Source organism: Mobula birostris, chromosome 7 (genome assembly GCF_030028105.1).
Source record: "Mobula birostris isolate sMobBir1 chromosome 7, sMobBir1.hap1, whole genome shotgun sequence".
Classification (NCBI taxonomy): Eukaryota; Metazoa; Chordata; class Chondrichthyes; order Myliobatiformes; family Myliobatidae; genus Mobula; species Mobula birostris.
Genome location: NC_092376.1, coordinates 143,706,812 through 143,720,116, shown reverse-complemented (window position 1 = coordinate 143,720,116; position 13,305 = coordinate 143,706,812). Strand labels below are relative to the sequence as shown.

Sequence of the window (13,305 nt, the reverse complement as noted above, 5' to 3'; positions counted from 1 at the left end):
AGACTCAATTAAAATATTTACATGCCAAAATATAAATCCAAGTTTCAAATAAATTTTCTGCTTTTGGTACATTCAGATTAACTATGTTTTTTTTTTGCAAACTAGGCTCTTAGTGGAATTCCCTGCATCTGGTGGAGCCATCACTTCATCTGAATTTTACGCAGTCAAACTTCTACGATATGTTTCTAAATTTGACTTATTTTTGGCTGCCTGTGAAATTATATTTTGTTTATTTATCTTCAACTATATCATCCAAGAAGGCATAGAGCTGTACTCCTGTAGGTTCTCATACTTCAAGAATTTTTGGAATTGCTTGGACTTTACAATTGTTCTGGTCAGTATTGTTCTTTGATATGAAAAGAAAATAGTTCTTAAATTCATAAAGCAATTTATTCTACAGATGGTGGAACGACCATGACATATTGGGAAGTTGCTCCCTTGCTGCAAAATACACTGCCTATGACCTACTCTTGCAGTCACAGTAGTTATTTAGCTTTCCAGCTGATGATGGGGATAGAGTAATGGGAATGCCATTGAACATCAAGTTTAGGTGCTTGGACACTTTTTTATTGAAGATGTTGTGCTATTTATCAACCCACATCTCAGTATTGTCTCTGTCTTACTGCATAATTTCATGAACTGTTTTATTAAAGAGTTGCAAATGAAATTGAATGTTTTGGTGTCATCAATGAACATCATCTCTTCTGACCTGAAGGTGGAAGAAAGGTTATCAATGAAGCAGCTGAAGATGCTTGGGCACTGTCATGGCAAACTCCTGATCTGATGTTTGAACTGTTGACTATCACAACCACCTTCCTTTGTGCAAGGCATGTCAGCAGCCTTTGAAATGCTTTCCCTTTGATGCCCATTCATACCCTATGATCCCTGGTCAGAAGATGTACTTCTAGTCTCTTTCCAATCAAGTGCCATTATAATAAAAAGCTTGACTAGCTCAGCTATCTACCATTCATCTAATTGACTGTGATATTGTACCATTAATTTTCTTACTTCTGAAAATGGTTTGTAATCAGTTCTAAGTATTACTCAGGGCAAGTAAAAGATGTCTGTCAACACAGATAAAAGTTGCTGGTGAACGCAGCAGGCCAGGCAGCATCTCTAGGAAGAGGTACAGTTGACGTTTCTCTCTCTCCTTTTTCTCCCACTGTCCCTCTCACTATACCCCTTGCCCATCCTCTGGGCTTCCCCCCAACCCCCTTTTCTTTCTCCCTAGGCCTCCTGTCCCATAATCCTCTCGTATCCCTTTTGCCAATCAACTGCCCAGCTCTTGGCTCCATCCCTCCCCCTCCTGTCTTCTCCTATCATTTTGAATCTCCCCCTCCCCCTCCCACTTTCAAATCTCTTACTAGTTCTTCTTTCAGTTAGTCCTGACGAAGGGTCCCAGCCCAAAACGTCAACTGTACCTCTTCCTAGAGATGCTGCCTGGCCTGCTGCATTCACCAGCAACTTTTATGTGTGTTGCTTTAAATTCCAGCATCTGCAGATTTCCTCGTGTTTGCGTTTTTAAGAGATGTCTATCACCATCTTACTTCTCAAAGTAGCCTTATTTTATTTTGTCTAGGAAATTATGATAGCTTTATACTTCTAAAAGCAATTAATCTGAAACTAACTTTTGATTTAATTACACCTTTTTCTTCCTCAGTTTTCTTTACTAGCCATCTTTTACAACATCTTTCGTACGATAAAAGTAAACTTATTATTAAAGCAACTTCTGAAGAATTCTGACTCATACGCAAACTTCTACTTTTTGGCTTACTGGCAGAACCGGTATAACATCATAATTGCCTTCACTGTTTTCATTGCATGGATAAAGGTATTTCTATATACATTATCTTCCAAAAGATTTACAAATGGATATTTGAATAGTGCTGTCTATAGATAGTCCCTTATCTAAATGGTAAGCTTATTTAACATCCTGTACCCTGGCCAGTCCTCAGTCTACTGCTTTCTTAGAAAACCCAAAGTTCAGTTAAAGGTATGTAACATGCTTATAAATTTCAAGCTGTGGAAGCAATTACTAGCTTCATTTGAATGCAGTTTTTAACATTGTAACAAACTCAAAGTACTAATTTCATGAACTCAGACTATCTCAAAGCACACTACAACCAATAAACTTCACCCTAGGGTTCTGAAAGATGTAGCAGTAGAAGCATTAGTAATGATCTTTCAAAAATCATTGGACTCTGGCATGGTGCCAGAGGACTGGAAATTTGCAAATGCCACTCCACTCCTTAAGAAAGGAGGAAGGCAGTAGAAAGGACCAGTTGGCCTGACCTCAATGGTTGGGATAATGTTGGAGTCAATTGTTAATGATGAGGTTATGGAGTACTTGGTGACACAATCAAAGTCAGCATGGTTTCCTTAAGGGAAAATCTTGCCTGATGAACCTGTTGGAATTCTTTGAGGAGATTACAAGTATGGTAGATAAAAGGGCTGTTTTAAGTTTGGAGTTTCAGAAGGTCTTTAACAAGGTGCTACACATGAAGCTACTTACCAAGTTAAGAGCCCATGGCATTACAGGAAAGTTACTGGCAAGGTTAGAGCATTGGCTGATTGGTAGGAGGCAGCGAGTGGGAATGAAACTCCAACTGGTTGGCTGCCAGTGACTAGTGGTGTTTCGCAAGGGTCAGTGTTGACCACTTCTTTTTATGCTGTATATCAATAATTTAGATGATGGAATAGATGGCTTTGTTGTCAAGTTTGCAGATGATTCGTAGACTGTTAGAGAGGCAGGTAGTGTTGAGGAAACAGGCTGCAGAAGGACTTGGACAGATTAGGTGAATGGGCAAATGAAATACAACTTTGGAAAATGCATAGTCATGCACTTTGGTAGTAGAAATAATTGTGCAGATTATTTTTAAATGGAAAGAAAATCCAAAAATCTGAGACGCAAAGGAGTTTGGCAGTCCTTGTGCAGAACACCCTAAAGTTAACTTGAAGGTTGTCAGTGGTGAGTAAGGCAAATACAATTTTAGCATTCATTTCAAGAGGTCTTGAATACAAGAGTGGGGATATAATGATGAGGCTTTATAAGGCATTCATGAGGCCTCATCTTGAGTATTGTGAATAGTTTTGGGCTCCTCATCTAAGAAAAGATGTGTTGGCATTGGAGAGGGTTCAGAACAGGTTCACAAGGATGATTCCAAGAATGAAAGGGTCATCATAAGAGGAATGTTTGATGGCTCTGGGTCTGTACTCGATAGAATTTAAAAGGATGAGGGGAGATCTCATTGAAAGCTTTCAAATGTTGAAAGGCCTAAACAGAGTAGATGTGGAAAGAATGTTTTCCATGGTGAAGGAGTCCAGGACAAGAGGGCACAGCCTCAGGATAGAAGGCCATTCATTTAAAACAGAGATATGAGGAAATTTCTTTAGCCAGATGGTGGGTGTATTTGTGGAATTTGTTACCACAGGCATCTGTGGAGGCCAGGTTATTGGGTGTATTTAAGGCAGAGCTTGACAAGTTCTTGATTGGGCATGGTATCAAAACTTAGGGGAGAAGGCCAGGGAGTGGGGTTGAGCAGGGGAAAATAGGATCAGCCATGATTGAATGATAGAGCAGACCTGATGGGCCAAATGGCCTAATTCTGCTCCTATGTCTTATAGTCTTATGATCTTAATAAAGTAGTTTTCAAGTATAGTCACTGCTGTATTAAAAGAGAACATATCCAGGTTATTTGCTGTTTACAGATATTACTATGGGATACCCCATGCAAAAAGGCTGAAAATACCTTGGTTAATTCCTTAATTTATGAGGAGTATTCTGATGATGCATCACCCCAGTATTGCATTTATGTATCAGTTGAAATTATGTGTTTGCATTTCTAGAAAAAAACTTGTCTAGAAAAGAGCTTTCCAATTCAAAACTAAGAACATTGCCACTCTGATGAGACTGGCTAGTTTAACAACCATTTTAGGTATGAAAGCATGGTAGTTAAGTTATTGGATCGGCAGCCAGAGGTGTAGATCCAGAGCAACATATACAAAATACAAGAGGAACTCAGCAGGTCAGGCAGCATCTATGGAGCTGCCTAACTTGTTGAGTTCCTCCAGCATTTTGTGTGTGTTGCTCAAGATTTCCAGCATCTCCAGAATCTCTTATGTTAATGATGTAGATCCAAAGTTGTGTTTGCATCCCATTATGGCAACCAGCGATTGTAAGTTTAAAGTAATTTAATGAAACTGGAAGTTAAAGTATGAACCTTAGCAACAGTAAGTAAAGGCATCCGTTAGTCTTGCGAGACCACGGATCTGTGCCTGGAAAGTCTTCACCCGTTGTATGGAAGACCAGCAGTTGCCCATGCTGCAAGTCTCTCCTCTCCACGACACCAATGTTGTCCAAGGGAAGGGCATTAGGACCCATACAGCTTGGCACCAGTGTCGTCGCAGAGCAATGTGTGATTAAGTGCCTTGCTCAAGGACACAACACGTTGCCTTGGCTGGGGCTCGAACTCACGACCTTCAGGTCACTAGTCCAATGCCTTAATCACTTGGCCACGTGCCCACACAGTAACCATATAACAATAAGATTGTTGTAAAAATCCAAGATGTTCTGCATGTAAGAGTCTGGACTATACATGACTCCAGACCCATCATTGCTGAAATTTATTATTCAGCCTTAATTCCTCAGTTCAAGACAATTAGGAATGAACAATAAATCATTGTGATGCCAGTAGCATCCACAACGTGCAGCAAGGTGACATCGGAAAAAACTATCACAGATGACTTTCACACTTGTGACATAGTGGGAAGTTGCTCAGACGAACTCCACATTACCTAGATATACAATTATTTTCCATTAATACAATACAAAGCAAAGCTTCTTAACTTCCATAAGCAGCTAAATTTAATAAAAATAGTATTTAATAGTAATAAACATTATTTTATAGACATATCTTTATAAATATTTTCTTCAGAGGAGAATAAATTAAATTGAAGATGCCACATTTGGAAGTTAAAATTTGTTTTATTTTCTAGATTTTCAAATATATTAGTTTCAATGTGACTATGACACAACTATCAACAACCCTGTCTCGCTGTGCCAATGCCATTGTTGGATTTGCCGTTATGTTTTTTATTGTGTTTTTTGGGTATGCTCAATTAGGCTACCTTATTTTTGGGACCCAGGTGGAAAGTTTTCACACTTTTGGCAATTGCATGTATGTATTAAAATTTCATTGCATAAACATTGCAAAGAATAGTTAGAGAACCAAGCTTTTAAATTCTGTTTTCGATTTTCTTTAACTTAGTGGTCAATAGTTTTTTTATTGATTAGTAAAACTATAATGTGTTTGTGTCACTGTGGTCCAGCCATTGATTTTTAACATTGGAAGAGAAAAGTAGATAATGAAAAAGTATATGACAAGTTCTTTAAGCTTCCTGTTCAGCTCCAGTGAAAAATTTTCACACATTTGACAACTTTCCTTTTCACATAATGATGTGTAACTGTATATTTACAGTACTTCAGCATTTTATCTCATTAGAATTTTTCTTTTTAATGTCATGGGTTTTATTAAATCGTCAGCCACCAACCTACATGAGATGAAGAGGTGAAATAGATTTACAGGGATTTACAAGGATTAGATTTACAAGGATGATGCCTTATGGGAATAGGTTGACCTTTTCTCCTAGGAGCGATGGAGGATGAGAGGTGACCTGATAGAGATGTATAAGATGAGAGGCAGTTATCATGTGGATATCCAGAGGCTTTTTCCGAGGGCTGAAATGGCTAACACAAGGGGGCATAGTTTTAAGGTGCTTGGAAGTAGGTACAAGGAGGAAGTCAGAGGTAAGTTTTTTACACGGAGTTGTGGGTGTGCGGAATGCACTGCCAGCAACAATGGTAGAGACGGATACAATAGAGTCTTTTAAGAACCTCTTAGATAGATACATGGAGCTTAGAAAAATAGAAGGTTATGCAGTAGGGTAACTAGGCAGTTTTTGGAGTAGGTTACATGCTCGGCACAACATTGTGGGCCAAATGTGCTGTAGATTTCTATGATTCTATAATTTTATAACATACAAGCTGCAGTGATCCAAAGTATTTATGAAAATCAGAAAATAATTCTCCATAATTTGATGTGAGAGAATGAAAGGTATATTGTAAACAATAATGTCCATGCTTTAACAAAAATGCTGTGAGAATTTGATCTCTACCCATAGATATACACACACAGAGTACATATTGATGAACAAAGAAAGATACTGGGACTTTTATTCAAAAATGTAAAAAAGCACCTTTGGAAAACACTGTTGGAATTCTTTGAGGAGATTACACATAGGATAGATAAAGGGGATGCAGTGGATGTTGTATATTTGGACTATCAGAAGGCCTTTGACAATGTGCCAGACATGAGGCTGCTCCTATGCCTTTTGGTCTATGGACTCACAATACATTAAGTTAGATAAATCCCCAGGGTCATACTGAGTGCATCCTTAGACTTTGTGGGAGGCTGGGGGAGAAATTGTGGAGGCCTGTGGAGAGGTATTTGCTTCATCATTAGCCACTGGTGATGTTCCTGAAGACTGGAAGGTGCTAATGTTGTTCCATTGTTTAAAAAGGATAGCAAGGATAAGCCAATGAACTACAGGCTATTCAGCCTGACATCTGTAGTGGGGAGGTTACTGGGGGGGTTTCTGAGGGACAGGATTGGCCAGTATTTGGATAGCCAGAGTCTAATTAGAAGGTGTAAATGTAGCTTTGTGCATGAAAATTCATACTTTATGAACCTTTGAGTTTTTTTGAAGAGGTACCAAAATGTGCATGAAGGTAGAACAGTGGACAAAATTTTGACTTTAGCAAGGCCTTCAACAAGGTCACATATACAGTCGTAGAACACTACAACACAGAATCTGACCTTTTGGTCCATCTAGTTTGTACTAGGCTAGTTTCAAAATTAGCTCAGAAGGAGGAAGCAAAGGGTGGTGGTTATAGGTTATTTCTCTGAATGGAAGCCATTAACTATTAGTTGGTGCTGAGGTGCTGGATGTTCATTATTATAGAAATTATTTGGATATAACTGCACAAAGCGGATGAAACAAAATTAGGAGCTGTTGTAGAAGGTTATTGTAGGGTATGGATCTTGATCAGAAACAGAAATGGTCTGAGGAGTGGCAAATGGATTTCAAAGCAACACACACAAAATGTTGGCAGAACCCAGCAGGTCAGGCAGCATCTATAGAAATGAATAAACAATCGACATTTCGGGCCGAGACCCTTCTTCAGGACTGGAAAGGAAGGGGGGAGCACACCAGACTGAAAAGGTAGGAGAGGGGAAGGAGGATAACTAGAAGGTGATGGGTGAAACCAGGTGGGTGGGAAAGGTAAAGGGCTGAAGAGGAAGGAATCCGATAGGAGAGAACAGTTGACCATGGGACAAAGGGAAGAAAAAGAGGCACTGGGGGAAGTGACAGGCAGGTGAGAAGAGATAAGAGGCCAGAGTGGGGAATAGAAGAAGAGGGAAGGGGAAAAAGTTTTACTGGAAAGATAAATTGATGTTCATGCCATCAGGTTGGCAGCTACCCAGAAAAAATATGAAGTGTTGCTCCTCCACCCTGAGCATGACCTCCTCAATGGCACAAGAGGAAGCCTTGGACCGACATGTCAGAATGGGACTGGGAATAGGAATTAAAATGGTTGGCCACCACGAAATTCCACTTTTGGCAAATCAAGCAGAGGTGCTCAACAAAGCAGTCCTCCAATTTACAACTGGTTTCACCAATGTAGAGGAGATCACATCAGGAGCACTGGATAATATAAATGACACCAACAGATTTACAGGTGGAGAGTTGCCTCACTTCAAAGGACTGTTGGGGCCTTGAACAGAGGTGAGGGAGGAAGTGAATGGGCAGGTGTAGCACCAGCCGCTTACAGGGATAAGTGTCAGGATGGAGCTTATTGGAGAGGGATGAATGGACAAGAGAAACACGGAGGGTAAAGTCCCTGCGGAAAGTGGAGAATGGGGGCGGGGGGAGGAGATAAAGATGTATTTGGTAGTAGGATCCATTTAAAGATGGCAGAAGTTGCAGAGAATGATGTGTTGGATGTGGAGGCTTGTGGTGTGGTAGGTGAGGACAAGAGAAACTTTATCCCTGTTAAAGCGGCAAGAAGGTGGGGTGAGTGCAGATGTCTGGGAAATGGAGGAGGTGCATGTGAGGACAGTATAAAAGGTGGAGGAAGGAAAACCCCATTCTTTAAAGAAGGGGGGCATCATTTCCATATACCTACTTCCTGTCAACACCCAGCAAACAGAAGAAGAGCTATCCTTCATCTGACGAGGATCCCAGAATTTGGTTACTTATTGAGATTATTTAATTATTTTTGGCAGAAAAATGTAAATGTATAGAGTAATCCTTTTAAAGCTACTGGAATAAGAAATTCCTCCTGCACAATACTTTGAGAGCAGTGTCAAGATATGCTAAGGAGTGGCCTCTGTCCTTTCCATCAGGAAATCCACAGAACCAACAAAACAGACTGATCAGTTCTATCCTTGCAAAAATTAGCAGCAGTAACAAAACAATTGAAACTACAATACACCAAGCAGTAAGCCAAAAATCAGTAAAGATTTGTTACATCTGGAAACATAATTTCTGGGAACTATTTCCTCTTAAGCAACCAAAGAAGACTATCTGCACACAATCAAACTAATCAAAATTCAGTAAATCTTGGCAAAGCAGTGATAGAGTTTTCGGATGACTCTGCCATAGCTGGATGCATCAGCAAGGGAGATGAGGCTGAGTACAGGGCTACGGTAGGAAACTTTGTCACATGGTGTGAGCAGAATTATCTGCAGCTTAATGTGAAAAAGGCTAAGGAGCTGGTGGTAGACCTGAGGAGAGCTAAGGTACCGGTGACCCCTGTTTCCATCCAGAGGGTCAGTGTGGACATGGTGGAGGATTACAATAACCTGAGTATACGAATTAACAATAAACTGGACTGGTCAAAGAACACCGAGGCTGTCTACAAGAAGGTTCAGAGCCATCTCTATTTCTTAAGGAGACCGAGGTCCTTTAACATCTGCCGGACGATGCTGAGGATGTTCTATGAGTCTGTGGTGGCCAGTGCTATCATGTTTGCTGTTGTGTGCTGGGGCAGCAGGCTGAGGATAGCAGACACCAACAGAATCAACAAACTCATCCTAAGGCCAGTGATGTTGTGGGGATGGAACTGGACTCTCTCACGGTGGTGTCTGAAAAGAGGATGCTGTCTAAGTTGCATGCTATCTTGGTCAATGTTTCTCATCCACTACATAATGTACTGGGTGGGCACAGGAGTACATTCAGCCAGAGACTCATTCCACCAAGATGCAGCACAGAGCATCATAGGAAGTCATCCCTGCCTGTGGCCATCAAACTTTACAACTCCTTCCTTGGAGGGTCAGACACCCTGAGCCAATAGGCTGGTCCTGGACTTATTTCATAATTTACATATTACTATTTAACTATTTATGGTTCCATTACTATTTATTATTTATGGTGCAACTGTAACAAAAACCAATTTCCCCCGGGATCAATAAAGTATGACTATGACTATGAGAATGGTTACATGAACTAAGTAGTAGAGACTTTACAGTCAGTAGTATTACATTTTGAAGCTCATGTACTAAACCAATGCTCCTTCTAACAGTAGGTTGTTGTAAGACTATAATTTGCATTTTTGTTTATTAGGAGTAAGTTTTGAATTTTTAAAAAATATATGTTTCAGTTTTACACAGTTCAGGATTATTCTTGGAGATTTTAATTTTAGTGAGATTGAAGAAGCAAACCACATCCTTGGGCCTATTTACTTCATCACATTTGTATTCTGCTTATTCTTTGTTTTGTTGGTAAGTACTACAATATCAGTGATTGAAGTCTATAAAATATATATAGTTAATCCTGAATAATGTACTGATTTTATATTGAATGTGGTTTATTACTACTATGGATATGCCTTCACAAGCAACAAAATAGCACTAAGCTTTCAACATTATCTATTTATCTCTTGTGTGAAATCATGTAGCTGAAGTGCTGTTATACACTGCAGATGTAAAATGTCTACATTGTTGAATAATTAAGTACTGAGAGTGATTTTCATACTGTAATTGTTGTTTTGTAACTCCAAAACATAAAACCAACTGAAAGAAATAACATGTAGCCTGTAGGTTCATGTTTTAGTTTCATTTTACTTCTAGCAAGGTGTGCACATATGACGTGGTAGCATCATGTCGTATGCCAGTTATGTACTTTTGTATCTATCCAACAATGAATTATTTAAATACACAAAGAATGCTTAATCAAACAATATATTTACAATATACCGAAATATTAAAGACACAACAGTAATCTACTCCTTAGACTGGACTCACAGATGCATCTACAATCTGTTTTGGCATAGAGTGTAAGGTATCAACTATATTCACTTGAAACTGATGGGATATAACTCTTTCCAGTTGATGGATAGATCTCATTAATATAGAGTCACAGAGCAATACAGCATTGAACCAGTCCTTTTGGTTCAACCACTCCACACCGACCACAATGCCAAAAGCTAGTCTAAATTTCCTGTGTTCAGCCCAAACTCCTCTAAACCCTGCCGTTCCACCAATCTTCATATCATCTGCAAACTTGGCAACAAAGCTATCTATTCCATCATCTAAACCACTGATATATAGCATAAAAAGAAGCATTCCCAACACTGACCTCTGCAGAACACCACTAACCATTGGCAGCCAACCAGAAAAGGATCATTTTATTCCCACTCACTGCCTCCTACCAATCAGCCTATACTCTAACCATGCCAGTAACTTTCCGGTAATACCACAAGTTCTTAACTTGGTAAGCAGCCCATGTGTGGCACCCTGTCAAAGGCTTTCTGAAAGTCCAAATATACAACATCCACAGCATCCCCTTTATCTATCCTACTTGTAATCTCCTCAAAGAATTCCAACAGGTTCGTCAGGCAGGATTTTCCCTGCAGAATACAATGATGACTTTGTCCTATCTTTTCCTGTGTCACAAGGGAGGGAACGTCGACTCAGACCATGAGAGGCCTGCGCCGGGCATTTTCATGCCTTACAAGGCGCAGATTGGAAGTCTGTGAGGGGTGCCACTCCTTGCACAGACTCTAGAGCGATGTGTGGTTAAGTGCCTTGCTCAAGGACAGAAACACGCTGCCACAGCTGAGGCTCGAACTAGCGACCTTCAGATCACTAGACGAATGCCTTAACCACTTGGCCACGTGCCCAACACCAAGTCACAAAGTACTCCATAACCTCATCCTTAACAATTGAATCCAAAATCTTCCCAACGGCTGAGGTCAGGCTAACTGGTCCTTTCTGCTGCCTCTTTCCTTTCTTAAAGAGTGGAGTGACATTTGCAATTTGCCAATCCTCCTGAACCATGCCAGAGTCCAATGATTCTTGAAAGATCATTACTAATGTCTCCACAATCTCTACAACCTCTTTCAGAACCCTAGGCTGCAGTTCATCTGGTCCAGATGACTTATGTACCTTTAGGTCTTTCAGCTTTTTGAGCATCTTCTCCCTTGTAGTAGTAACTGCGCTCACTTCTCTTCCCTCACACCTTTCAACACCTGGCATACTACTAGTGTCTTCCTCAGTGAAGGCTGATGCAAAATGCTTGTTTAGTTTATCTGCCATCTCTTTGTCCCCCATTATTATTTCTCTGGCTTCATTTTCTAGCAGTCCTATATCGACTCTCATCTCTCTTTTATTTTTTATATATTTGAAAAGTCTTTTTCTCTCCACCTTGATATTGTTTGCTAGCTTGCTTTCATATTTCATCTTTTCCCTCCTAGTGATTCTTTTAGTTGCTTTCCATAGGTTTTTAAAAGTTTCCCACTCCTTTATCTTCCTGCTCATTTTTGCTTTGTTGTATGCCCTCACTTTTGCTTTTACATTATAGCTTTGATTTCCCTTGCCAACCATAGTTGTATTACTTTGCCAGTTGAGTATTTCTTTGTTTTTGGAGTACATTTGTCCTGCATCTTTCTCATTTTTCCCAGAAATTCAAGCCATTTCTGCTCTGTTGTCATCCTTGTCAGCATCTCCTTCCAATTTACTTTGGTCAATTCCTCTCTCATATCTCTATAATTTCATTTACTCCACTGAAATACCACTACATCAGACTTCACTTTCTCCCTATCAAGTTTCATGCTGAACTCAATCATATTGTTATCACTGTCTCCTAAGTGTTCCTTTAATTTGGGCTCCCTAATTGCCTGTTTCATTACAAAACATCCAATCCAGCATAGTTGATATCCTAGTAGCTACAACGACAATCTGCTCTAAAAAGCCATCTCATAGGTATTCAACAAATTCACTCTCTTGAGAGCTATTACCAACCTGATTTTCCCAATCTACCTGCATGTTAAAATCTCCCATGAATATCATAACATTGCCCTTTTGACACTCCTTTTCTATTTTCTATTGTAACCTGTAGTCCACATCCCAGCTCAGTACTGATAGATCTGGTCCCAGGGTTGAGGTTCTGAACTGGAAGAAGGCCAAATTTGAAGAAATGAGAAAGGATCTAAAAAGCGTGGATTGGGACAGGTTGTTCTCTGGCAAAGATGTGATTGGTAGGTGGGAAGCCTTCAAAGGGGAAATTTTGAGAGTACAGAGTTTGTATGTTCCTGTCAGGATTAAAGGCAAATTGAATAGGAATAAGGAACCTTGGTTCTCAAGGGATATTGCAACTCTGATAAAGAAAAAGAGGGAGTTGTATGAAATGTATAGGAAACAGGGGGTAAATCAGGTGCTTGAGGAGTATAAGAAGTGCAAGAAAATACTTAAGAAAGAAATCAGGAGGGCTAAAAGAAGACATGAGGTTGCCTTGGCAGTCAAAGTGAAGGATAATCCAAAGAGCTTTTACAAGTATATTAAGAGCAAAAGGATTGTAAGGGATAAAATTGGTCCTCTTGAAGATCAGAGTGGTCGGCTTTGAGCGGAACCAAAGGAAATGGGGGAGATCTTAAATAGGTTTTTTGCGTCTGTATTTACTAAGGAAGCTGGCATGAAATCTATGGAATTGAGGGAATCAAGTAGTGAGATCATGGAAACTGTACAGATTGAAAAGGAGGAGGTGCTTGCTGTCTTGAGGAAAATTAAAGTGGATAAATCCCCGGGACCTGACAGAGTGTTCCCTCAGACCTTGAAGGAAACTAGTGTTGAAATTGCGGGGGCCCTGGCAGAAATATTTAAATGTCGCTGTCTACGGGTGAAGTGCCAGAGGATTGGAGAGTGGCTCATGTGGTTCCGTTGTTTAAAAAAGGATCGAAAAGTAATC

General features: G+C 39.9%; 1 protein-coding gene across 1 annotated transcript in view; it reads left to right on the top strand.

Annotated features, from left to right (window-relative positions):
- Window positions 1-13,305, top strand: part of LOC140200972 (polycystin-2-like protein 2) — a 59,799-nt gene that overhangs the window by 26,176 nt on the left and 20,318 nt on the right. The window contains exons 6-9 of the mRNA XM_072264612.1: window positions 106-334; window positions 1,661-1,831; window positions 4,996-5,177; window positions 9,722-9,842. Of these exons, the coding sequence (XP_072120713.1) occupies window positions 106-334; window positions 1,661-1,831; window positions 4,996-5,177; window positions 9,722-9,842 (703 nt within the window). The remainder of the gene's footprint in view (window positions 1-105; window positions 335-1,660; window positions 1,832-4,995; window positions 5,178-9,721; window positions 9,843-13,305) is intronic.